The 25,013-nt window shown below is 37.0% G+C and overlaps 1 protein-coding gene across 4 annotated transcripts in view; it reads left to right on the forward strand.

Annotated features, from left to right (window-relative positions):
- The window catches only part of Stam (signal transducing adaptor molecule), a 71,159-nt gene that overhangs the window by 26,103 nt on the left and 20,043 nt on the right, over positions 1-25,013 (forward strand). For 3 of the 4 annotated variants that reach the window (XR_002387785.2, XM_004859965.3, XM_087207216.1), the window contains 5 exons: positions 14,479-14,554; positions 14,637-14,732; positions 16,744-16,890; positions 21,959-22,049; positions 23,645-23,837. Coding sequence is in view for 3 of the 4 variants with exons in the window: in XM_004859965.3 (XP_004860022.2) it covers positions 14,479-14,554; positions 14,637-14,732; positions 16,744-16,890; positions 21,959-22,049; positions 23,645-23,837 (603 nt within the window). In the remaining variant the exon portion in view is untranslated. Of the gene's footprint in view, positions 1-1,044; positions 1,064-14,478; positions 14,555-14,636; positions 14,733-16,743; positions 16,891-21,958; positions 22,050-23,644; positions 23,838-25,013 lie in introns of those variants that run through there. The other variant, XM_087207217.1, reaches the window with a different exon arrangement.

A 25,013-nucleotide genomic window follows, 5' to 3' on the forward strand; every position in this document is an offset into this window, starting at 1 on the left:
CCCTTCTCCATTGTTGGTGGGAGTGCAGACTGGTGCAACCACTGTGGAAATCAGTATGGAGATACCTCAAAGAACTAGGACTAGAGGTCCCATTTGACCCAGCTATTCCCCTGCTGGGTATTTTCCCAAAAGAACTAAAAGAATCATACCACAGTGATAAATGTGCACCCATGTTTATAGTGGCACAGTTTGTAATAGCTAAAGCTTGGAAGCAGCCCAAGTGCCCATCAACTGGAAACTGGATAAAGAAGATGTGGTTTTTTAATAAAATGGAGTGCTACTCAGCCATAAAAAATGAAAAACTAGAGTCGTTTATAGCTAAATGGATGCATATCGAGGCCATACTCTTAAGTGAAATTAATAGGACACACGTGTAAATACCGAATAGTTTCTCTAGTGTGAGAAACTGATAGTGTAAACAAGGGTTAAAATGATTAAAATGAATAACTGATAATTTGAAATAGGAAAGGTCCAAAGATGAAGGAGTAAAGGGAGGGGAAGGGGAAAGGAAAAGAGGGAAAGGAAAAACTATGAGAACAGAAAAAAAAAATGGAAATGAAATCTACGTAAATAGGGAAGGGTGGAGGGGGTGAAGGGTGCACAGGTAATATGGAAAAAAATAAGAACCAAGATGTATCATGTACAGGTACAGACACCCAATGATAAATGTAAACGAATTGTATACCTAAAGTGTACCAATAAAAGAACAACAACAACAACAAAAATTCCATTACAGTGTTTTTTCGTTTTGTTTTGTTTTTTGGGTGCTGGGGATTGAACTCAGGATTTATTGCAGTTTATCTATTCATCTGTAGGGCACTTTGGTTGTTTCCAGTTTTTTTATAATTGTAAATAAATCTGCTGTAAACATTCATTTGCAGTTTTTTTTGTTGACTTAGACTTTCAGTTCGACTGGGTAAATATCAAAGAATATGATTACTGATTCTAATGATAAGGTAACTTTGTAAGAAAGCACAGAACTGTCTCCAAAGTTGCTGTATGGTTTTGTTTTTTACATAGATACCTGTGATCGTTTGGAATTTATCCTGTTAGACAGTGTGAGGTATGTTTCCAACTATTCTTTGCTGTTTGGCAACCCAAATATCACAACACCGTTTACTGAGGAGCCCAGTCTTACTTCCTTCTGATTGGAAACGTTACCTTTATATATTATATTCCTGTACTATATTCCTATGTATTATATTCCTGTATATTCCTATATTATATTCCTGTATATATTCTATATTATATTATATTATATTCCTGTATTTGGATCTATTTTTGAGTTTTATTTTCTGTCCCTTTGATATGTATCTGTTCATGTGCTGTTACCTTATGACTTTATTAAAGCTTTATCATATGTTTTAATGTTTCACAGAATTAGTCTCATTTATTTTTTCCTGGAATTTTTCTAGATATTTTCGCTCTCCCCACTGTTCCTAAATAAATCTTAGAATTGACTTGAGTAGTTTAAAAACAGAACTTTCTTCTTAAATTGACTCAGTTTTAAATTAATCAATTTATGCCTTTTTTGACATTAAGCCTTCCTGTCTGGGGACATAGCACATCTTTTTGTGTCCTTTAGTAGTGTTTTAAAGTTCTCTTCTTATGAGTCTTGTACAGATTTTATAATATTTCTTATGACATATTTTGTCTTTTTCATTGCTCTTTAAGTGGGGTTTTTCTTTCACTGGTTGATCCATGGGAATTTTCTTTTTTTAGAGGTAGGTTATATTATAACATCCACGTATCTGGAAGAGAATGTTCCATTGTAAGGGGGAACTTGAGATGATGATTTGGGAGAGAATAGGGATAGAAGAAAGCCAATTCCTCAGCTAGGCAGTAGGGAATGGGATCTGAACAGATTTGAGTGTTTTTTCTTTACTTGCTTAGAAAATGATTTTATTTTGCTAAGTTTAAAAAATATCCTATGTTTTGTAGAATAAGGACTATAGAGTCCTAGTGATTGTAGAGATTATTTTACAGATGAGCAAATTAAAGTCCTGAGAATGTAATAGAACTTATCCAAAAGTAGTAAGCAGAGGTAAAATTGGGAGTCAGGTTTCTATACTTCCAGTTCTGGTTTTTTTTTTCCCACTTCACTGTGCTGTGTTCTTACAATGACCTGTTAAAATCATCAATCAAGACATACTAATCTTCCAGTATTTAATAATTCCCTCTCTCTTCCATATATAGTACATTTTATTTTGTTTGACTAAATATTATACATTGTGTTGTATTGGCTGGGAAACTCAAAATACCATCGTAGTGAATTTGTATGGTGACTGTTATCCTTCCATTAAATTATAATATTTAGTTTCAGTAAAGTGATATTTTAATTTACCTCTTTTGCTAATGAAGTTTTTTGGGACTTCATTAACTTGTCTTAAAATAGTCAAAGAACATTGTATACCTTTTCCTATATTCATATTCCATTATGTATCCCATAAGAAATGAATTCTTTATAAGCTCAAAATTAAGGATAATTTGATATTTATACTCTGTGGTTCACTCCTCTCCCCATGTGTTATGTAGATTGTGTTTTATATAACGTGTTACAAATCAAATTGGCTTTTTTCTTTTTTCTTTTTTTTTTGCAGTACTGGGCATGGAACTCAAGACCTTGCACTTGCCAGGCAGACACAGTGCCACTGAGCTACATCCCCCCTCACCAAACTGGCATTTTGAATATGTTCTTAAATAAGAATTATATTATTACAATATTACTCATTGTAGTTCTAATTTCTTTCCTATTTTACACAAGAGTCTCATAAACCTTGTAGTGCCTTTATACTTTGAAAGACAGCTATTAAGTTAGATTCTGTTCAGTATTTAAGAAGGCTTTTGTTTTGTTTTGTTTTGGTACTGGGTATTGAACTCAGGACCTCACACTTGCCAGGCAGGTGCTGTGCTGCTGAGCTACATCCCTGGCTAATAAGGGTTTTTATTTAAAAAAATTTTTTTTTTTGTGGTACCGGGGATCGAACTCAGGACCTTGTGCTTGAGAGGCAGGGGTGGTGCCACTGAACTAAATCCCTGGCCCTTAAGGAGGGTTTTTTATGTCTGTTAATTTCTAAATGTATTTAGTTCATTGAACAAAGATTTGAGTTCTCATTTCTTTCAGCTACTTTGTGGCTGCTAAGTCCTGTCATACAAAGACCTATGGAAGTTACGTGTGCATATACATAAAGAACCCCCAATATAGACATAACGTATGTCCTTGAATGATGGGCCATAGTAAAGTGTTTTTATAGCATGCAAGATGAAACTGCAAAGTTTAAATCATTCTTACATAACTTTGAAAGCTGTAACTGTAAAAGTAATGATAACGAATGAGACATGTTTGTTTTGTCGAACTAAAATTGTTGAGTAAAGTCTCTGGCACAATGCTAGAAATACTGTATTAATGATCTGATAAGCAAGTATTAGAAGCACCTCTCCCCCCTACATTTTTTTTTTAAATAGATGAGATTTTTCAATCTCCAAATCTTTTTGCTGTTGTATCAACCATGCTTCTGTTGTTGTTTACCAGTGGTTCTCAGCCCAGGTGGTATTGCTCCATTAAGTATGGTTTTGGTTCTTCCATGATGTAGAGTTACTACTGACATTGATTAGGCAGGGACAGGAATGTAACATTCAGGTAGTACAATACTACAAGAGAATTTTCTTCCCTGAATACCAGTTAGTGCTCCTATTAAGAATTATTTTGCTAGTATCTTTGTATGTTTTCCGTCCTATTCAATAGGTGATTGGTTATCCATTAAAAGTGCTTTGTATTATTGTTACTGTTAACCTTTCTTAACCATTTTTTCTTCTATTTCCAATGCTTTCAAGAAAATGCCCTAGTATTACTTTGTCAGGCCCCAAGGGAGATAATGAAAAGATGCCATTTCCATTTTGAAAAGTTGATCTAAAAAAATCACCGATGGATTTTGTAATGTGCAGGAATTACAATTTAGGCTTACTATCTTTTCAGTGGTAATACTTTCCTGAGTAATATAAAACCTCGCCATAGCTTAACCTGTAATTTTATGATACTAAAGTACTTTTCAAATGAGATACAGAAATGGGACATACTTGAAATACTAGACTTTTCAAAAATTTTATGAAGTAAAAGATGTGAATCCTTTATGCAACACAAATCCTGAATCCTTTATCTAACAATAGCATCTTTGTAGGAATTTGTCTGTTTTATCCAGGTTATCTCGGCATTCAATTGTTTGGGGTGTTTAAAAATCCTTTTTATTTAAGCAATATTGGAAGTCATATTACCTCTAAAATTTTAATAATTTGCATCTTTTTTGTTCAGTCTAACTTAAAGATTTGTCAATTTGGTTGATCTTTTTTAAAAACAACTTTTGGTTTATTAATTTTTCTCTGTTGGTTTTCTATTGTCAATTTCATTTATTGCTTTAATCTTTATTATTTCTTTTCCTTTGCTCACTTTGGGTTTAGTTTGCTGTTCTTTTTCTAGTTTTTTAAGGTAAAAGTTGAGGTTATTGATTTAAAGTTTTTTTCAATTACTTTTTATTGTAGTAAAACACACATAATTTAATTTACCATCATATCCATTATTCAGCATATAGTTCGGTGCTATTAAATATATTCTTAGTATTGTATAACCATTATCATCCACCTCCAAAGCTCTCTTCATCTTGTAAAAGTGATATTATGTATACATTAAAGAACAACTCTATTCCCTCCTGCCCACAGACCTTGGCAGCCAACACTCTACTGTGATTTTGACTACTCTAAAAACCTCAGCTAAGTGGCATTGTATAGTAATTGTCTTTTAATAACTGGCTTAGATCACTTAGCATAATTTCTTCAGAGTTCATCCTTGTTGTAATATGTGCTAGAATTTCCTTATTTTTAAAGGCAAACTATGTATATGCCACATTTTGCTTATCCATTTATTTGTCAGTGTGTGTACACTTGCGTTGGTGCCATATTTTGGCTATTGTGAATAATGTGGCTATGAGAATAGGTCACAAATAACTATTCAGGGCCCTGCTTGAGTACTTTGGAGTATTTACCCAGAAGAGACACCGAAGAAATTAGTAAAGCACATGTCTGGATGTTTCATGGGGTGTGACCATAAGCGCTGTATCTGGTTCCTGGCCTCTTCCTCTCTGGCTCTTCCTTGCTTGATTTCCTTCCAGGCAGCTACAAGTTTAGCAGCTTTCTTTGGTGATGCCCTTCTGCCATGATATTTCTGCCTTGGAGCTAGTTGACCATGGACTGAAACCTCTGAAATTGTGAGGCCAACGTAAACATTTCATCTTTTAAGTTGTGTGTGTCAGGTATTTGATCACAGCAACGAAAAAACTGACTAATCTCTTTGGTAATTGTATTTTTCATTCAAGACCCTGTACACTGTATCCATTAACATACTGTTTTACATGCCTGTACAATTTTACATTCCTATCAGTAATGAACAAATGTTCCAATTTCTCTCATTCTCACCTACACTTACGATTTCCTATGTTCTTAATAGTAACCATCTTCATGGCTTTGAGGTTTTACTGAGATCTTTTTTGTAACATCAGGTACTTACAGGTGTAAATTTCCATTTAAGTGCTGCTTTTAGTGAATCCCATAAGTTTGTTGTGTTATGTTTCACCTTTCATTCATCTCAAAGTATTTTCTAATTTGCCTTGTGATTTTTTTTTTCCTTTGACCCATTTGCTGTTTAGGGGTATAATGTTTAATTTTTTTACACATTTGAATCTACCAGATTTCCATGTTACTGAATTCTAATCTCATTCTTTTGTAATTGGAGAACATGCTTCCTGTAATTTCTGTCCTTTAAATCTATAGAGACTTTTTTGGTGGCCTACATACTGTTTATCCTGTATAATGTTCCATATTCACTTGAGAATGTGTATGTATTGTACTATTTTGGGGTCACATATTTATGTAGATATAAGTAATGTTTTGGTTATTACAGTAAAATATATTTCAAGCTGAAGAGCTAATATTTTGAAGCTATCTTCCTTTGACTTATTTAAAGAGGCCCCTTAGAGGCTGGGGATTTAGCTCAGTGGTTCCACTGCCTCCCTTGCAACCACAAGGTCCCGAGTTCGATCCCTGGTACCAAAATAAATAAATAAAGGGCCCCCTTATATTACCTTAATTTATTAGAAGATAAATATATGTCAGAACACAGTGTTTAGAGTGATAGGGTTAAATCCTTTTCTCTCCCAGATAACTGCTAACTGGTATATGGCTAAGAAACTGAATTCTGAGACTCAGTTTGTGGTGAATATTTTGAACACTGAATGAGTTCCTTGCTTATGTGAATTTTTGAGCACACTATTACTCATATTACTTTAACACTACAATATTACAATATTGTAATACTTTAACACTACATTACAATAACACTATTACTTCATATTACCATTACCGTTAACATGAACAGTGTGTTGTACATGTTTGTTCTGCCACTTAAAAAAATCTTTACAATATATAATTTTTCTACAATAAAATGGGCCCCTTGTAAAGTATACAGCTTGATAGTTTCAGTTTTGACAAATGTGTATACTTATATAAGTACCACCCCAATCAAGATAGCATTTAAAGTACTCAATTCTTTTCACTCCAGGAAACTACTGATGAACGTTCTGTCTTTATAGATTAAATTTTCCTGTTTATAGAATTTCATAAAAGGAAATTGTATATTATATCCAGAACTGAATATGTTTCTAAGATAAATTTATGTTTTAATGTATATCAGTTCTGTTTATTGCTAAGAAGAATTATATTGTATGAATGTTATAATTTGTTTATTCATCTCTTGATGGACATTTTGGGTTTTCAGTTTTTTATTTTATGAAAAAATAAAAATTTCATAACAAAATAATAAGACTAACAATAAACAACTCAGAAATAAACCCATAATATCACAAAACTTTCTTTTCAGTAATCTAAGATTAAACTAGTAGTATAAATGAAACAAATAGGCATATATATTAAAATATTTTTGAAACAATAAAATATATAATTTGTGGAATTGTTTAAATATCTCTCTATTTCCTACTTATCTCTTCTATTTTGCTCTTTATTTGTGTATTTATGTATTTTGTTTCTCATATAAGAGAAACCATGTGATATTTGAGCTTGTGTGTCTGACTTATTTCACTTAACATTAAACTACTAGGAACATTCTTATACAAAGTACTTAACAATGTGATTTCATTTTTATGCCCTTAGGTGAAATTATGGTTTTGTGATTTCATTTGAATGTGTTTTAATGAAATATGTGTTGTGATTTCTAATATTTGGAACTTTCCTCCTGTGATTTAGTTATCAGTTTGTAGTTTAATTGTGTTGTGGTAAAAGAATGTATTTTGTGTGATTTTAGTTCTTTTAAATTAGTGTTTGTTCTTGTAGCTCAGAATATTGTCTGTTTTGGTGAATTTTCTGTGCACTTGAGAAAATGATGTTATGTCATAGATGGGGTTTCACAATATCAGCAAGATGCAGTTGCGTGAGATTATTGAGATTGTTATATTGAAATTTCCAGTAGATTTGTCCATTTTTCCTTTCAGGTCTGTCAGTGTTTCCTTCGTATAATTTAAAATTCTGTTGTTTCATATGTACATACACATTTAGAATTGTGATGCTTTCTTGGGGGAATTAATTCTTTAATATGTAATACTCCTTTTTATCCTTGGCGGTTTATTGACAAGGTTGGATTGAGATCTTAATCTGCCATTTTTAAAGATTATTTATATCTATTTCTTCTATTTCTTTTATCTTTATTTCCATTTGTCTTTTAAGTATCAATTGAATTTTTATGGTTTTGTTTTATTTCCATTTAAAAAATAATTTTAGTGTTGGCACTCTTTTACCTTGTTTTAGCCATATTTTTCTGTCTGTGCTTCAGATACTTTCAGCATATTTTCAAATTTATGACTTTTTCATTCTTATCTGATTAATTTTTTTTTCTTTTTTTTTTTGGTACTGGGGATCGAACTCAGGTCCTTGTGCTTGCGAGGCAGGCGATGGAACCACTGGGGTAAATCCCCGGCCCCTTATCTGATTAATTTTATCCAATTAATTTTATTTTGATATTTTTCATCTCTAGAGTTTTGGAGATTTTTTTACATGACATTTTCCTGACATTTCATTTTTTTGTACATCAACAAGCATACTTAGCAATACCTCAGGTAAAATCTTGAACTGCTAATCCATCCTGAATTTTCTCCTTGTAATTGTATCCCAGTTTTCTTTTCTTTTCTTTTTTCTTTTTTTAAAATTTATTTTATTACTTTTTGAGACAGGGTTTCTCTGTGAAGTTTATGTGGCTTTGAACTCACTATGTAGCCCAAGGTGGCCTCAAACTCACAGCACTCTTCCTGCCTCAGCCGTGCACATGCTGGGGTTACAGGTGTGCGCCATCACACCCAGTGCTTTATCCCAGTTTTCTGCTTCACATCATATCTGAATGTTTGGTTGAATGTTTGGTATTTCAAATTTCATGTTGTTGTTGGAACATACCAAGTTTTTTGCATCACTGTTAAAGAATGTTGGACTTTAAACTTGGCAACTTAGCAAGACAGTGTCTCAAAATAAAAAAGAAAAGAACTAAGGATTTAGCTCAGTGCAAAGTCCGTTGGTTCTATCCTTAGTACTGCCAAAAAAAAAAGGAAGGTTGGACTTTATTCTTTCAAAATTGTTACATCACTGTGTAGCTTATTTTTCAGTTGTTACAGGGTCGATTTAGGGATAGTATAGCCCCATAGCTAAACTCTCAATTCAGCAAATGCCCTTGATGTTCAACAAGGACTATGCACTCTAGTATGAACTCTGACAACTTTGTGAGGTTTAAGAAACTTATGACATATACCGTAGTGTCAGTCATTTTCTGTCCAGCCTCATGTAGTTTTCCATGTATGGATGGTATTTTCCACAGCGGGTCCAAATAGACCCTTTTCATTAATCTTGAATTCTTTCTTCACCTTCTATTCTGTCCTGCAAATTCTAGCTCCCTCAGGCCTCCTGAATCCTGATTTCTTTCTGCTTAAACTCACTGAGATCTTGCAGTGTTTGTGGGATCACCCTCCTTGCACTGCAGTCCTTGAAGCTAGGCAAACCATGGCTTAATCTGTTTTTCTTCTTGGGAATTATTATTCAGCTCTATCTGTAGCCTAATTCCCCCAAACAGTTAGTTACCTCAACATATGTTTTACTTCTTTTTATTCATCTCCAAAGCATTTATTTTTTTCTTTCATAATTTTTTATTAGTATATTTTTGTGACACTTAGTAAATGCATCCACCTTGTTTTCTATTTCTGACACCTTGTCCTCACTTTGGTCAAGTCTGCTACCCATGTTTTCCATTGGATTTCCCATTGTTGTCTATCTCTGCTTACTTTCGTTTCATACTTTCTAATTCTTTTTTTTTTTTTGGTACCAGAGATTCAACTCGGGACTTTGTGCCTGTGAGGCAGGCGGTGGAACCACTGAGCTAAATCCCAGCCCTCACACTTTCTAATTCTTTTCTGAAGAGGTCATTCATGTATTGTCTTGCTTAACTCAATTATTTATTTTATTGTTTATTCTTTAATCTTGTTGAACATTTTATTGGTGAAATCCTTTATCTGTTTAATTAAATCCTCTTTGAGCTTGTAAAACATCATATATATTTGCTTATGTGTTTCTTCTTTCATCTCTTAAACGTTTTGACCATCTAGTGTTTGAGTTCTTTGCCTCTAGCTTCCTCTAAATCACTGTTTATAAGATTGGTTTGGTGTGGTGAGGGTTTTGGGAATCTCTTGTTGCCTTGCTTTCTCCTGTGTGTCTATTGTTTTCACGCTGTGGGTTGAGATCTGTTAGGGTAGAAAAACTCTGACACTACTGTGGAGATCTCTTTAGTTAGGTTCTTTTTACCTGTAATGATATGTCCTTGGGTTTGATTGTATTTTGGTATTTATACCCATATTCAAACTTTTTATTGTAATATTTGAGAATCTTCTTAGTGTCCAACTTTCCTCTAGGGTTTTAATCTCCCATACTAGTTAGAGAGGAAAAACAGACTGCAGTGATATTGGCAATACAAAGACCACTCAGATATTGGCATACAATGAAAACCAATTAAAAGTAACAGCTATGCCACCATTAGCAATAGAAAAATAATCAGCAATATTAATAAAGTAAAAAACTAGTTATTTACATTCTATATGAATCAATAATAGCTACAACTATACTATACTTCACAATAGGAAAGAGATCTGCGGGAATAAAGTAGACACAAATATAGACCAATATTGACATACAGTGATTATCTAAGAAAACCAACAACTATACTACCATTAACAGTAGAAAAGAATTCAGCAGGAGGTCCAGATATGGCATCTGGTTGAAAAGGAGGCCTTTGGCCGAAGAGGCTTGGGCCCTTGCAGCAGCAGTGGCAGAATGGGCTAAGGACATAAAGGCAGCACTCCTGGATGGTATCAGCATCTCCAAGGAGACCTGCAGCTCCATCTCCTCTGCTGCCAGCATCTTTGTGCTGTAAGCCACATCTTATGCCAATAATCTCTCAATGGAAGGTAAGTGCAAGAAACTTAGTGCCAGTGATGTGGTTTTGGCCATGGAAGAGATGGAGTTCCAGTAGTAGTTCATTACCCCATTAAAAGAAGCTCTGGAAACAAATAGGTGAGGACAAAAAGGCAAGAAGGAAGCTGCAGAGCAAAAGAAGGGCAGGGACAAAAAACAGATTCCTAGGACCAAAATAGGCACTGGCGTGAGTACAGTGATGATGATGAAGAAAGGCTGGAAGAAGAAGAGAATGAAGAGGAGGAAGTAGACAACTAAGAGAATGGGCAGACTGTGGTACTGTGGAAGCCACCACTCTGAAACATGCTACATATTTATGTGAAATTTTTCCTTGCTGGGCGGAGTAGTTTTAGGCACAAATGCTTGGGAAGATCAAAATAAAAACTGACTGTAATTATTATCAAAACCAGTGTTTCACCAGCTCAGAGTGTCTGAGTAGCAGAATGCTGTTTTTTTAATCAGTCTGATTATGGCAAAAGGGATTCTGAACAGCTAATTAAAGTAGCAACTTGCTGCCTCTTGTTTACTTATGTGTATAGTTAGGTAGTTTTTGATCACCAGTCTTCTTGAAAAGAAAGAGGCAGTGAAGGCTTAGGAAAAATTGGAGCTTTGATCATGGTTAGCCTATGATTTTTGTTTGATTGTATAGTAGCCTATTAAGAATGGTCTGATGGGCTGGGTGTGGTGTCACCCAGCTATAATCCCAGCTACTTGAGAAGCTGAGACAGGAGAATTGCAAGTTTTGAGCCCAGTCTGGGCAACTCACTAGACCCTGTCACAAACTTAAAAACAAGATGAAAAGGCTGGGGATATAGCTCAGCACTCCTTGGGTTCAAATCCCCAGAACTGTTTAAACAAATGAAAAAGAAAGAAAAGAAAAGAATTCAACAGTAATAGCATAGTATCAACTAAATACCTAAAAGCTTAATAGTAATGATAATAAAAAGGGAGGGGGTAGGGGAGAAGAAATAAAAGAAGTAAAATTTGAACAAGAAACAAGGGTGATGGGGGGGGAGAAAAGTGAGATTAAAGTCCAATTAAAGAATAAAAGAAAGTTAGTAGAATTAGGTAAAAGTAACAGAAAAATACAATCAAGAAAAATAAGAAAAAAAATAAAAATAGAGCAAAAGAGGCAAAAATGAAAACAAAACAAAAAGAGAAATGAGTAAAAAAAAAATTCCTCCCTGTGTTTGAGTGACTGGTTTCTCACAGAACCTGTAGCATTGAGATATACCAGATATTGGTGGATAATGTCATAGTAACTTTTCTCCTTGGTGAGACAAAATACCCAACACCCATAGTTCAGGAGGAAAGCTTTATTTAGTTCAAAGTTTGTAGAGGTTTCAGTCCATAATCGGCTTGCTCCAAGGCAGGGTGGCGAGGCAGACAGGGATCACACAGGAGAAACAGTTCACAGTGGCAGAAGGTAACAAAGCAATCAAGGAATGACCACAGCTCTTTCTCTCCCTTTTATCTTATCCAGGCTACTTAGGGTGGGTAGCACTCACACCCTTAATCCTAGCACCATGAATCAATCCCTGCATCACACACTCTCCATCCAACCACCTCTGAAAAAGCCCCACCTGTGACTGCATGAGGCTTTGGGGGAAATCTAGCCACAAGCCATAAGAGATAGTGAGTCAAAACTAAGGACCTATTTTGTTTCCACACCCACATTTTGCTCTGTGGATACTGAGTCCTGTGCTGCCTTTCCCCCTGGGCATTTTGAGTCAGTGGTATGTTGTCTGCTTCATGGTTCTATTCACTCCAGCTTCTCTTAGTGTTTGTGCCCTTCTGTACACCCCACCTCACTGCTGTCTCCACCTGGATTTATGGCCTGTGGGCTTGTAAGGTGCCTCCCTTGCCCGAGAGTCTTTCTGTCTATGCACCCCAGGATGTGACAGCTGTCCAAGCCAAGGTATATACCTGATCACAATGACAGATGGGAAGAGTGAACAGACCTTGAGCTCTGGGCTGGAAGTAGGCAGCAAGGGGAACCAAGCAGTCTGCTGGATCTAATGTCAGCAGTTTTAAACCCAAACTCCTCAGAAAAGTCTGTTACCAACCTGGCTTCTCATCACAAAGTGTGGGATCACCATCCATATCTTTTTTTTTTGGTACCAGGGATTGAACTTGGGTCCTTGCGCTTGTGCAGCAGGCGGTGAAACCACTGAGCTAAATACACAGCCACCATCCATGTCTTTCATAACTTCAGCACAGTGCTGCTTAAACTTCTCAGGGGTACAGCGAATAGCCCACCCCTTCTCCATGATTGTCTTGTGTCTGTCTCTCATCCAATCACTGTGAAAGGGTGATCCCAGAGACTCTGAAGTGCAGTTGTTCAATAACTTCTGATTCCCAGCATATCTCAGTCTTAAACTCCTTTCCAAAATGGCTTCAGATTATATCAATCCCAAGTATGTGGAGGCTGCTGTGAATTTCTTCTCCAAGTCTAGCCTTCTCCAATTCTGGCATGTGGAGGGAGTCACTTTCAGAGTAAAACTTCATGCTGTATTTGCAGTTTACATTACCATGGACTTTTCTTCCGGCTGGTGCTGTCCACCAATACTTTGTTTCTCCTGGGGGCTTCTGACCCCCTCCAGGCTTACCTTGTGTTTGTGGGAGTTGGGGTTAGGGTTTCAGATTGCTTTGTTTTTTTCCCTGTCTTTGGTAGTTTCTAGTTATCCTATTTTTTTCTTGATTCCTGGAGCTCTACTTCTATTTTCCTTCCCTCAGTTGTTGCTTTCCATGTGTCATGATTCCAGGTTTCACAGAGGCTACATTTTTCTGCTGGTCCTTACTCCACCATTTTTAACCCTCTCCAACAGATTTATTTTTTGAAGGAATGAATTGGGAGAAAAAACATGGGAAAAGGAAGTATAGGTTAGAAAAGTAAATATACTTGTGGGCTGGAGGTGTTGCTCAGTGGTGGAGCACTTGCCTCGTGTACAGGCCCTGGGTTCAATTCCTAGCCCTGAAATAAAAAGGTGTTTTGCTAGCTTTTAAAATAACCATAACTAGTACAGAGAATTCACTGTACAAAAGACAATACCAGTTTAAAATTGAGGTGCTCCAAGCTGAAGATTCAATCTGGTGAGTGGAATTTAAGCTGCAGGACTTATTTTTGGACAGCTCACTGTGCGGCACAGCCCATCCTTGGAAGAACGGCCGTCTGGCCCAGGTAGAAGTAGATGAAATGTTTGGTTTCCTGTGTCACATAACCCCATGGTGCAGTGCCAGCCAAGGGTGGATGGACACTTGATCAGACTGCTCATGTGAGCTCACTCCTCATCACAGAGGTCTGAGCCTCACTCCTGTACCACTGTAAGCAACCACTTGGTACGGCCCCGGGGCCCTCTCTGTGTTGCATCTCTCTAGCACCCTCTTCCCAGTTCTGCCGCATCCTCCCAACATGTCTAGTGTGGATCCCTGCCTTGTGGTTGGACATGGTCACTGGGGAGCAAGGGCTGCTGGCAGTGATGGTCCCTTGGGGGAGTGCAGGCACATCTCCAGCCCGGGGGAGTGCCATCACTATGGAGGCCTTGGGGCGCACCCAATGTATATTTTAAATGTACCTTTGCATTTCCCGTTGTCTATTGAAAGAGTACAAATCTGGTTGTATTTATTGTTGCAACTGGAAGTGAGTCTTGGCCTACCATTTTATTATCAAATGGTTTTCACCCAGCATTAACCTGAGATTCCTAATACATGATTGCTAAGTAAACAAGCTTGTTAATGACTTTTGAAAAATTTTAAAGGAACTAATTAGTGTACAGTGCTTCAAATGTGTCATTAATAAAAATTAAATAACTCTACCACTTTTTCCCTTTTGTATAGTAGCCTGTTGCCTACAGCAGTTAAAGCGGGGGAGCTAGTTGTACTACTTACTAATTGTTACATTAATCTTTTTTTTAGACCTAAAGATTGTCTTCGGTCTATTATGAGGAGGGTGAACCACAAAGATCCTCATGTTGCTATGCAAGCATTGACTGTAAGTGATTTTGTTGTAAGCTGTACCATAAAATTATCTGTCAGCATTGATCCCTTTTAACTTCTGATTTTTATGCTTTTAGCTTCTAGGAGCCTGTGTATCAAACTGTGGCAAAATTTTTCACTTAGAAGTATGTTCAAGAGATTTTGCTAGTGAAGTAAGCAACGTATTAAATAAGGTAAGGAATGTTGTTAAGGTCACCTTCTTTCTTAATGTGTTCTGTTGAGTTCTTCACATTTTAAATCACAAAGAACTATAGGATTATTCAGTGCTTCCCCCCCCCCCCGCCCCTGCACGTCTATGCATTTCATAAGTAAATACTAGGTTTTGCTAAAGAAACTACAAATCCACATAACTTTGAAAGTTGGCATTTTCCAGCTATATTAAAGTGTATTTAGTTAGCTTCTTGTTTGCATCATTTCTTTCATCTGAGAAAATATTTACATGTCTATATCTAATGAAATAATAATACAAGTCTGTTTTAGGCTTAGTTTTCTTAACCATTTTTTGTAGCCACAAAGGTATTTTCCTAAAATGGAACCCCTCAGAAATACTGTCAAAATCTAAGCCCCAAACCCAAGGCTGTTGACTGTTGAATTTTTGCCTTCTCTAAGTAAGGCCATGACCATCACAGGATTTTTACAGTATGCCGTTATTCTGTCTGGCCACACCTGCAGCTGGACTTGGCGCAAAGTGGTTTCAGGGGAGTTGCTGCCAGGGACAGTCCCAGGTCATCCGAAAATGGGGCTGGTTGTGATTTTAAGGAAAAATGTGCTGAAGTCAGGTTGCTGGGTCCAAAGCATTTGTTAGCAGAACTTAGGACCTGAAGACTGCAGTGTCCTCATGATGGACAGTGAACAAGGTGTCCATGCAGGTGTGTCTAATGCCCGGATGAGGTTAGGGAGTTTGTATGAGCAGTCACCTGCTCAGGGCTAGGGCAGGTCTTTGTGTTTACCAATATATTTGATCTTTTAATGTGTCAGATAACAACGTCAGTGCCTGGGAGTGTTCAGGGCCTTGGCAGGCAGTGGCCAGGCCACAGAGTGGTCAAGGTGCTCTGGATTCCTCCATCAGGGAAAAGAAGGGAAGCAGAGGAAAGCAGGAGGCCTGGGCAGGGGGGTCCTGCATATAATTGCATGTGGGATAAAGAATTTGATCTCACAATCCAAGGAGCTTTAAAAATTTAAATTAGCAATGTATGAGTTTTCCTAATAAAAATTTATTTATTCTGTAGGTAATTATTTCTGGCTGTAGAAATTTTTTACTATAATGCATCAAGAAAAAAAAAAGTAAATGTCGAAAAGAAAATGCGTCAGGTGTTTTTGCAAAAAATGCGAGTAGTCCTGGGTTTTAAGGGAAAAAAGTGGCACAGAAATTTGGTAATGAAAAATTTTGTCCTTTTTAAACATGATTAATATGATAATCCCTTTTTTCTTTTATATGGTTATTCTTAGTTATTTTCTACTAATTAATAAACATTGTCTTTTAATGTCCTGAATGCTGATCAAAATGCATAACTGTTTATGAAGAGATTCTAATGTCCTGTTTTCCATAAGATGCAATATACAAACTTAGGCAGTAGTGCAACAACTATCATGAAGAACAACTACATATAGATGAGAAGACTTTATTTTCCAAATGTTTTATACTTAAGGGGGTGAAATATTTTGAAAATAAGTTTTTCAAGAAACAACAAAGTTTTCAGGAGATTAGCCTGTAAAATCCCTTAAGCCAGGCTTCAGAAGATTATAATGAGAAAAACACACATTGATGAACATTAAAAATCAGGAATTAAGAATAAAGGACCTGTACCATTTATTCTCTCCTTGCAGTAATGTTTTATTGTTCTTCAAAAAGCAAAACAAAATAAACTATTCTTCCTTATCTTTGCTCTATATGAAGCGTGGTTAGTTGGGTATTATTCTTAAAAGCCCTTTTTGATCTTCAAAATAAGTTATTACATATTTAATATGTTTCAGTTTTCAAGTGAGATACATTACAGTATTTTCTCTTGTTTTTTTCATAGTATGGAAATAAGTTTTTCTTAACAGCTAATTATATCTTATTTTTCACATTTGTAATTTGCGATTCAGAAAGAGAGCTATAATACTTTATTGTAGTTTTATATTTAAAGAGTCTATTTAAAATCACTAGGCAGGAAACATATTTTTCATTGATTTTTCTCTTAGGGTCATCCTAAAGTGTGTGAGAAGTTAAAAGCTCTTATGGTGGAATGGACGGATGAATTTAAGAACGACCCGCAGCTTAGTCTGATATCAGCAATGATTAAGAACCTTAAAGAGCAAGGAGTCACTTTCCCAGCTATTGGCTCTCAGGTATCTTGCAAAGTGTGCACTTCAGTTTCTCTAAAACAGCTACATTTATTGGAACCGTTCTTTTTTCCTCCATTTCTAGGTGGTATTTTACTACTCAGAAGAACTTTTGTTAATCATAGTTGTATTTAAAGGTGAAAGAAAATGTTACAGTGAAACCTTGGTATGTTCCGACTTCCACTTTCTCACTATCTCTTCTTTGTATATAATTTAGATTTTATAATTTTAAATTTTTTATATACTTTTTATATGTTTGTTTTTTTGATGATGGCCATTGAAAATGGGAAGGAGATAAGAGGAGTTAATGGCAAGAGAAGCACATGAGGCACCTTTTTCCTTACTAAGAGCTGACCAGTGCATAAATCTTCCTTTGCCCCAACAAAAGTGGTTAACTGAAGGGTGTACGCTCCCCTTGCACATGACATACAAACATACATGACTGTGTAATGGGACCAGTTGGTCTGTGTCACATAGGACCGGGTGACCGTCTTAGAGGGTTCAGAGGTGTAGTATTTCAGTTCACTTTCTTTCTCCCCATGTGAGAGCAGCCTGAGCCCTATGTGGAACACATTGGCTGTGCAGGGTTACCTTTGGGCCATCGACCCCTTCCAGGAGTCATGTAGATTATCTACTTTCATCCAGTTCTATTTGGATTTTCTTCCCAAGTTATTTACATTTTGTCTGAGTGCTCTTGAGATGTGAAGATCCAGAAATACATCTGAAAGAATAAGGAAACAAAGGACAGATTTCATTTGAAAAAGCATATATTATGTCTTTAGAAGTATTTGTTCATAATTGACAGCTGGCTTTTGCCAGGAACACTTCTAAGAGTGTATAGGTAAGGAATAATTTTATGCAGAGTAATCCAAGATATTAAAAATCCTTTGACAGTAGAAACAATGTTTATTATCAAAGAGAAGACTCAGCACAGAGAACCAAAGAGTGTAGATGCTTAGTGGAATGGCATTTAGTGTTCCCCAGAATGTGACTTGTAGGCTGGCGTCCACATCACCTGGCAGCGTGTTAGGATGAAGCCACTCAGGCACCACTCCATACTGTGGACTCTATGCTGCAAGGTCCCAGATGCCTCTGTGTGTGCGATGCAGTTCAAAAGCGAAAAAACTGCATTTCACTCTACAAATGGGCTTGCTTTAGAAAGTGGTAATGATCTGTCTGACTTGTGTGGCTGCTTGGTTAACCTAAGATCTTAGTCATGGGAACAGCTTGAGGTGTCCTCTAATCTAATCTCCTCCTTTTACAGATGAGGACTCTGAGACTGAGAGCAGTAGAGCAACTTTCCTAAGGTCACAGCTCATAGCTGACAGAGCTGGAATTAGAACACAGGCATGCTGACTCTCAGTCCTGCCTTCCTTTTGATAGTGTTTAGTGGAAACGTGTCTGTCCCTGCTAAGCTTCAAAGGATAAGAGGTATAGTCAACATTGGCAGAGGATTTCCTTCCTGATTGAGTAATTAGGTTATTCTCATGTTCAACATATTTAGAGCAAAGAAGACTTAATAGGAAAGTTAAGATTTTTCTTCTTTTCGTCTAAACATTATAAAATATAAAGCTAACTTTGTTAGTTGTTATCTTTCAGCTACAAGAAATGTTTAAATACCTGTAATCCCAGCACTCTGGGAAGCTGAGGCAGGAAAATTGCAAGTTCAAACCCAGCCTGTGTTCAATCTCCAGTACCCTCCTCCTGCCAATAAAGATAGAAATTATATAAGTTCAACTGTAGACCTTCCTCTAGATTTTAAACCTACTTACATTGCTTTAATCATCATTACATTTTCATCAGTTTAGATTTTTTGTCAGAGCACACTGAAAATACAGAGTTTTGAAGTATTTTTTTCATTCAAGTACAGAAGAAAATAATGTAAAAGTATTAAGAAAATTTATGCTGTATCTACCACTGAGAAATGTGATTCGGGAGCTTAACTTTTTTGTGTGTGTGGAAGCCCAATTTTTATTCTCAACTTCTTTTTTTGTGTGTGTACTGGGATCAAACTCGGGACCTTGTACTTGTGAGGCAGGCCCCAGAACCACTGAGCTAAATCCCCAGACCCCAGTTTTTTTTTTTTTTTTGGTACCGGGGATTAAACTCGGGACCTTGTGCTTGCAAGGCAGGCAGTGGAACCACTGAGCTAAATCACCAGTCCCTCAGACCCCAGTTTTTAACAACAGTAAATAGGAGAAAGGAGTTCAAAAATATGTTATTTTGTAGTAATAGAAAAAAATGGCAAAAAATATTTATTTAACTTACTGTTATACAAGTGGCTTATTAGAGTTATTACTACAGCTAATTGTACTGTTAGTTATTGTTCAGTGTTGATTGAGGCCGCAAGGATGCAGCCATTTCTTACAAGTTCTATTTCATGTGAGGTAGACTTTAATTCAAACTCCAGGTTTATATAACAAATGCAGTTGAAATTCTCAACTTTCAACTTGATGACACTTGTGTAACACACAGGTCAATCCCAGCATGTCTAACTGTGGGTGTCAGAAAATTCTAGGTTACTTCTGGGAATGTTTTTACAAGAAAACTGGTAAGAACAGTGGCTGGTCTGTAGAGAGTAGCCCTTGAGGCCTGAGAGAAAGGGTGTTTCCCCGGTCGCTTTCACAGTGACAAGTGCCACAGCCAGAAAGTCCTGTCCAAAGGCCTTGTGCTAGGCAGATCACAAGGATGCCAGCGTAGATTGAGCTCATGGGGTCACCAAGCCAGGTGGCAAAGGAAGAAACAGAGCCCCTGGCCCGTCAGTGACAGGTCCTCTGGGAAAGCCAGTGCCGCTGAGGGTGTCAGGCATGAGGTCTCAGGCGCTAGGGCTGGCCTGGTACACTTGGGGTCTGGAATGGAGCGACACTAGACCTCCAGGCTGGAGGAGCCTAACTCTTAATGGAGCTTGTTTCTGCACTCCCTGTCAAAGACCACAAACTAGATGGTGAAATTCACCAAATGGTGAAAAAAATTCACATAAATGATAGAGGCTCAGACCAAGTATACGTCTAATTTTCAGGGTATATAATATTTATACTCCTGAGATTACAACTAGAGATGGGTGAGAATTGAGAGTGCTTAAAAGTTACATTTAAGTGAATTCCAAAAAGCTTTTTTCTTAATCAGCTTTTCTAAAAATAAGTTCTTGTGCACTTGTTTGACTATAAAACACAGTGAGTGAAGAATATAGAACTATATAATAGCACTGAGCGTTTTGCCTTCATTACACTCAACATTTACTGATTGCTTTTAATAGTTAGGAACATTCCCTCAAGGAGCATACACTTTGGTTGTGGAGACAGAAATAAAGCAGATAATTCCAGTAGAAGCTGCGGTAGGAGCATGGTTCTAGATGCTACTGTGTGATTTTTCGTAATTGTTTGCTCTGGGACTTCCAGCTGTTGTCTGTGACTGTTCACAGTCTGCATTGTTAATATTGTGTTATTTGGTGTAAAATACAGAAACCTTGCAAGTGTATAGGTCCATTGAGCCCCGATAGCAGCATCCTTTATGCTATGGCTGTGGATTATCTCTGCCGACTTTACAAACCCTGGAGATAATGTTGCACCGTTGCTTACACCTGAATGGGCATCATCTCATCTTACTTTGGAAGCTGTGTGTGTTCATCTTACCCTCCAGATAGGCTGTGAGGAGCCCATGATGTGCAGGTGCTGTGATTGTCCTCACTTCATTGGTGAGGAACTTGAGGCACAAAGAGGCTAAGCTCCTTCGTGTCACACAGCTAGAAAGTGGCATGGATTTGAGCCCATGTTTGATTGCACTTGCATTCTTTTTTTTGGTGTTTTTTTTTTTTGGTGCCGGGGATTGAACTCAGGACCTTGGGCTTGCAAAGCAGGTGGTGGAACCACTGAGCTAAATCCCCAGCCCCTCCACTTACATTGTTAACCACCCTTACAGTATCTGATTTAAAAGTGTTATCAGAGGAACACAGGAGAGAATGCTTGGTTAACAGGTTTAGGAATATTTCATTGAAAAGTGATCCTTTCGCTATTTGCTAATTCAGTAAGGGAAAAAAGTGGATGGAACAAAAGGCCCCTGAGGAGGAAGAACATTGTAAGTGGAGCAGCTGTGTGTCAGCGGTAGAAGTACCAGTGTGTAGCCTCTGGGAGCTGCTAGCAACCTCTGGTAACCAGTAGAATGGTTGAAAACGAGGCTGGTAACAGGTTGGATTCTGATTTGTCTTGCATATGTGCAGAAACTAAGGGCATAGAAATCATGAGGCTTGGACACTTGTAATTCCGGGACTGTGAACCAGTTTGCATATTTACTAGAACATCGCCTCATTTACAAAATATGTTCAGTATAGGCAGTAACATACTGTCAGCATTAACTGTGCATTTTGGTTCACGAAACAGGATTTTATGAGCGTTTATATTGTCACATAGAAATCTGGGTTGCTAAGGATAATATCTTGACTTTTGATCTGGAAGGAAACAATAAACTATAACTTAAATAGGTTATTACATTTTTTTTAAACACTTTTTAAAATAATCAGCTCCCCTTTACTCATTTCTTTTCTGGTTTTAAACATTTTTTTACAAACTTAAAATTTCCTGTGTTTTTTTCTGATTTGCATACTGTCTAACTATTTATACGAATCTGAGGGTGTGTATTTGACCTGTGACCGGTTGCTCTCAGGCAGTTTCTCTCAATTTATTTCTTTTTAGTGTTGTAGGTACTGTTTATTTAATTGTGCTTAGCATATGATTGGGCCCTGTACTTTTTCTTTTGCTTTTTTAAAAAGTTTTATTTTTACGGCTACATGTTTACAGTTCTGGTGATTGCATTCGTTGTAGGGAGTCGGTACATGCACATAATGCGACTTAACTCCTCTTATGTCCCTTGCCCTTTCCTCCCTCCCTGCCTGTGGCTTGCTCCAATTCTGACTCTGTTCCCTCTTTTCAAGGAGGATGCTGCTCATCGATTTGGATGTCTGTCTTCTTCACAAGTCTAGTCGATCAGTGAAAGGGGCCCAGGGAGCTCTTAGATCAGGTATGAGCACGAGAGCCTGTGAACAGCCTGCACACACTGTGTTCTCTGTGTTTTATGTTAGGCTGCAGAACAGGCCAAAGCAAGCCCAGCTCTCATAGCCAAGGATCCTGGAACTGTGGCTAACAAAAAAGAAGAAGAAGATTTAGCAAAAGGTGGGTTTTTAACTCTGTGATGGGGGAAGAAGACAAGTTCCTAACTGAGTGTTATTTCCCTGAGATTTTAAAGGTAAAGATAGGACTTCACAGCTGAAGCAGAAATCTCCTTGGCTCCCCTCCTGGTGTCGTTTCTCTCCGCTCCTCTGCAGAGGCACCTGCTGTGTCCTATTCCCATGTACGAATGTAGCATGCTTGTTCTGTCCTCCTGTGGGCATTTGTGGTGCTTCTGGTTTTTTTCTGTGTAACAAGTAGTGTTGGGACGAGCCTTGTACATGTTCTTTGTGAATACAGGTGTGAGTTTATTATGGTATTGCTGGATCATGGGATAGGTGTATCTTCAACTTTGATAAATGCTTATATGACTTTTTTCTTCCATCAGCAATGTGTGGAAGCTATTACCATTATGACTTTAATCTGACAATGCTTGGTATTGTTAAATTTTTCTGAATCTGATAGGTTCAAAATAATATTCAACTATTTTTATTTTTTATTTCCATGACTATTTGTGAGGTTGAGTCCTTTTTTTGTGTATATTGGCTGTTCTGATCACCTCAGGTGACTTGTCTTTTTTTATTGTGCCTTTATTTTAATGGTAATTTGTGCAAGTCTTTGTTTTGGATATTAATCTGTTACTGTTATTCCTATTGTAAAATCCTTACCAGAGTTGTTGTCCTGTGTTTTAGCTTTGATAATAGTGTGCTCCCTCCATCAAATAGAAGTGTTCAGGGCGGAAAGCAGTAGCTCAGTGGTTAAGCACCTGCTCAGCCTGCAGTGACCCTAGGCTCCGTCTCCAGGAACCGCCACCGCCAAAACATTTAAAATTGTGGTATCAAAAGTTTGGCTTTTTTTGCTGTTTTACTTTTGTGTTTCCTATATTCTCATAGTAGACTTTTTTTTGGTACCGGGGATCGAACTCGGGACCTTGCACTTGAGAGGCAGGCCCCGGAACCACTGAGCTAAATCCCCAGCCTTCCTATAGTCTCATGGTGAGGGAGATGGAGGGAGAGGCATTTGAGAGGATTTCTTAGATGAGTCTTTCAACTGATTACCAGCAGTTACCTTTGTGACTATAGAACTCAGGTTCTCAGACAATTCTTTTACGATTCTTATTCGGTAAATCAGCAGGCGGGTGTGGACCTCTTGATTCCCAGGTGATTTTGATTATCATTTTGTGAATTTAAACTCTATGTATACTTTAAAATGATGAAAGAAAATACAAAATGTCTACTATTTAAAAGAAGTGCCTAAGAGTTTATTTTTATTACTTAGAATAAATTATATCTGTTCATAAAAATCATGTTTTATTAATTTATTTTTAAACTTTCAATTAAAAATAAATGAATACAATTGCCAAAATGATTTTTGTTCACTATATTGTATCAGGATATATCCAAGTTTCCTGTTGGAGTTGAAAGACTATTACCTTTTTTTTGGTACCAGGGATCGAACTTGGGCCCTTGTGCTTGCGCAGCAGGCGGCGAAACCACTGAGCTAAATCCCCGGCTCTAAAGACTATTACCTTTTAATGTTGAGATTCCTGTTTGTACTTCTTTGCATTGTTGGTGAAATGAGGGTTTTGGGTTATTTTCCAGCCATCGAGTTGTCTCTCAAGGAGCAAAGGCAGCAGACCACTACCCTTTCCACTCTGTATCCAAGCACATCCAACCTTTTAACCAACCACCAACATGACGGTCGGAAAGTTCGTGCCATATATGACTTTGAAGCTGCTGAAGATAATGAACTTACTTTTAAAGCTGGAGAAATTATCACAGTTCTTGATGACAGGTAATGGTGAATTATAAATTGAACATTTGTGAAAAATTTAAGTTTCACCTTATTTTTATTGAATGTAGTGACCAAATGTAATCAAAATATTGACTAGATGTTTTCTCAGAATAACCGTTGATTTGCTTGTGTTGTACTGAGTAGATTCTTATTTTGTGGGGTTTTTTTCTTTCTTATATTATTTAAATAGTTTTTTTATTTGTTTTGGAGGTCCAGTTTTATCTTTTCATTTTTGGTTTCATCTAATATAAATTGTTAAGTCAATTAGGCTAAATTTTAGAAAGCATACTGAATTTTAGAAATGCATAGTCTTTTGATTTTATTTATACAGAACAATATCAATATGTGGAAGAGAACGTTACATGAAATTATACATTTATGTTATCATAAAGGAAGGGGTCCAGTCCATTGGTTTTGTTTTTAAGGTACAACTCTGTGATCTTGTACTTATAAATGAATTATTACAGATTATTATTACTAATGATGAAGTACTGAGCTTTGCAACTGGTTTTAAAAAATAAATTCAAATTGATTTAAGATTATTTTTATAGTATCACTTACTGTGTTTATCCTGCTGGACTGCTGTAACAAACTGCTGTAGACAAGGTGGTTTTAGGACCCTCTTCTTGTCATAGGCAGCAGGGCAGTCCCTGCTTGCACATGGCACTCTCTCAAGTCTCCATAATGTCACTGCTTCCATTCAAGAAAGTTTGCCTTCGTGACCAGACCAACTTCCAGAGGCCCTGCCTCCCACTAGAATTGTGAGGTAATCCTAATCAGGACAAATATGCAGACCCCAGCACTTATATTTTAATATGTTTTCTTGAACGAGAAAAAAAATAACAGATGTAAAGTTAGAGCTGGTCAACTGGTAATTGCACAAAACCTTGGTCATGCATTCTTTGATACAGTATCCACGGAGTGCTTGCTAGCTTTCCGTGTACTGGGCACTAGGGACACAGTGGTAAAATAAACGTGTGTACACTCCTTTTGAGTGTTATATGCTAAGAATGGTGTCCTCTGTCATACGTATTCTGTTTGGAGAAAAAGCCTTGCTAATGTGTACTATAAGAGCAGCAGTTTAGGAATGAAGGTTTATGTTAAAAGCCTGCCATTACATCTGCGCTGAAGCCTGTGGACTACCTAATGTTGACAATTTTTAAGCATAAAGGCCTC

This window comes from Heterocephalus glaber, unplaced genomic scaffold (assembly GCF_053883595.1).
Source record: "Heterocephalus glaber isolate CG9 unplaced genomic scaffold, H.glaber_assembly_v1.0 deba00000768, whole genome shotgun sequence".
NCBI classification, from domain to species: domain Eukaryota; kingdom Metazoa; phylum Chordata; class Mammalia; order Rodentia; family Bathyergidae; genus Heterocephalus; species Heterocephalus glaber.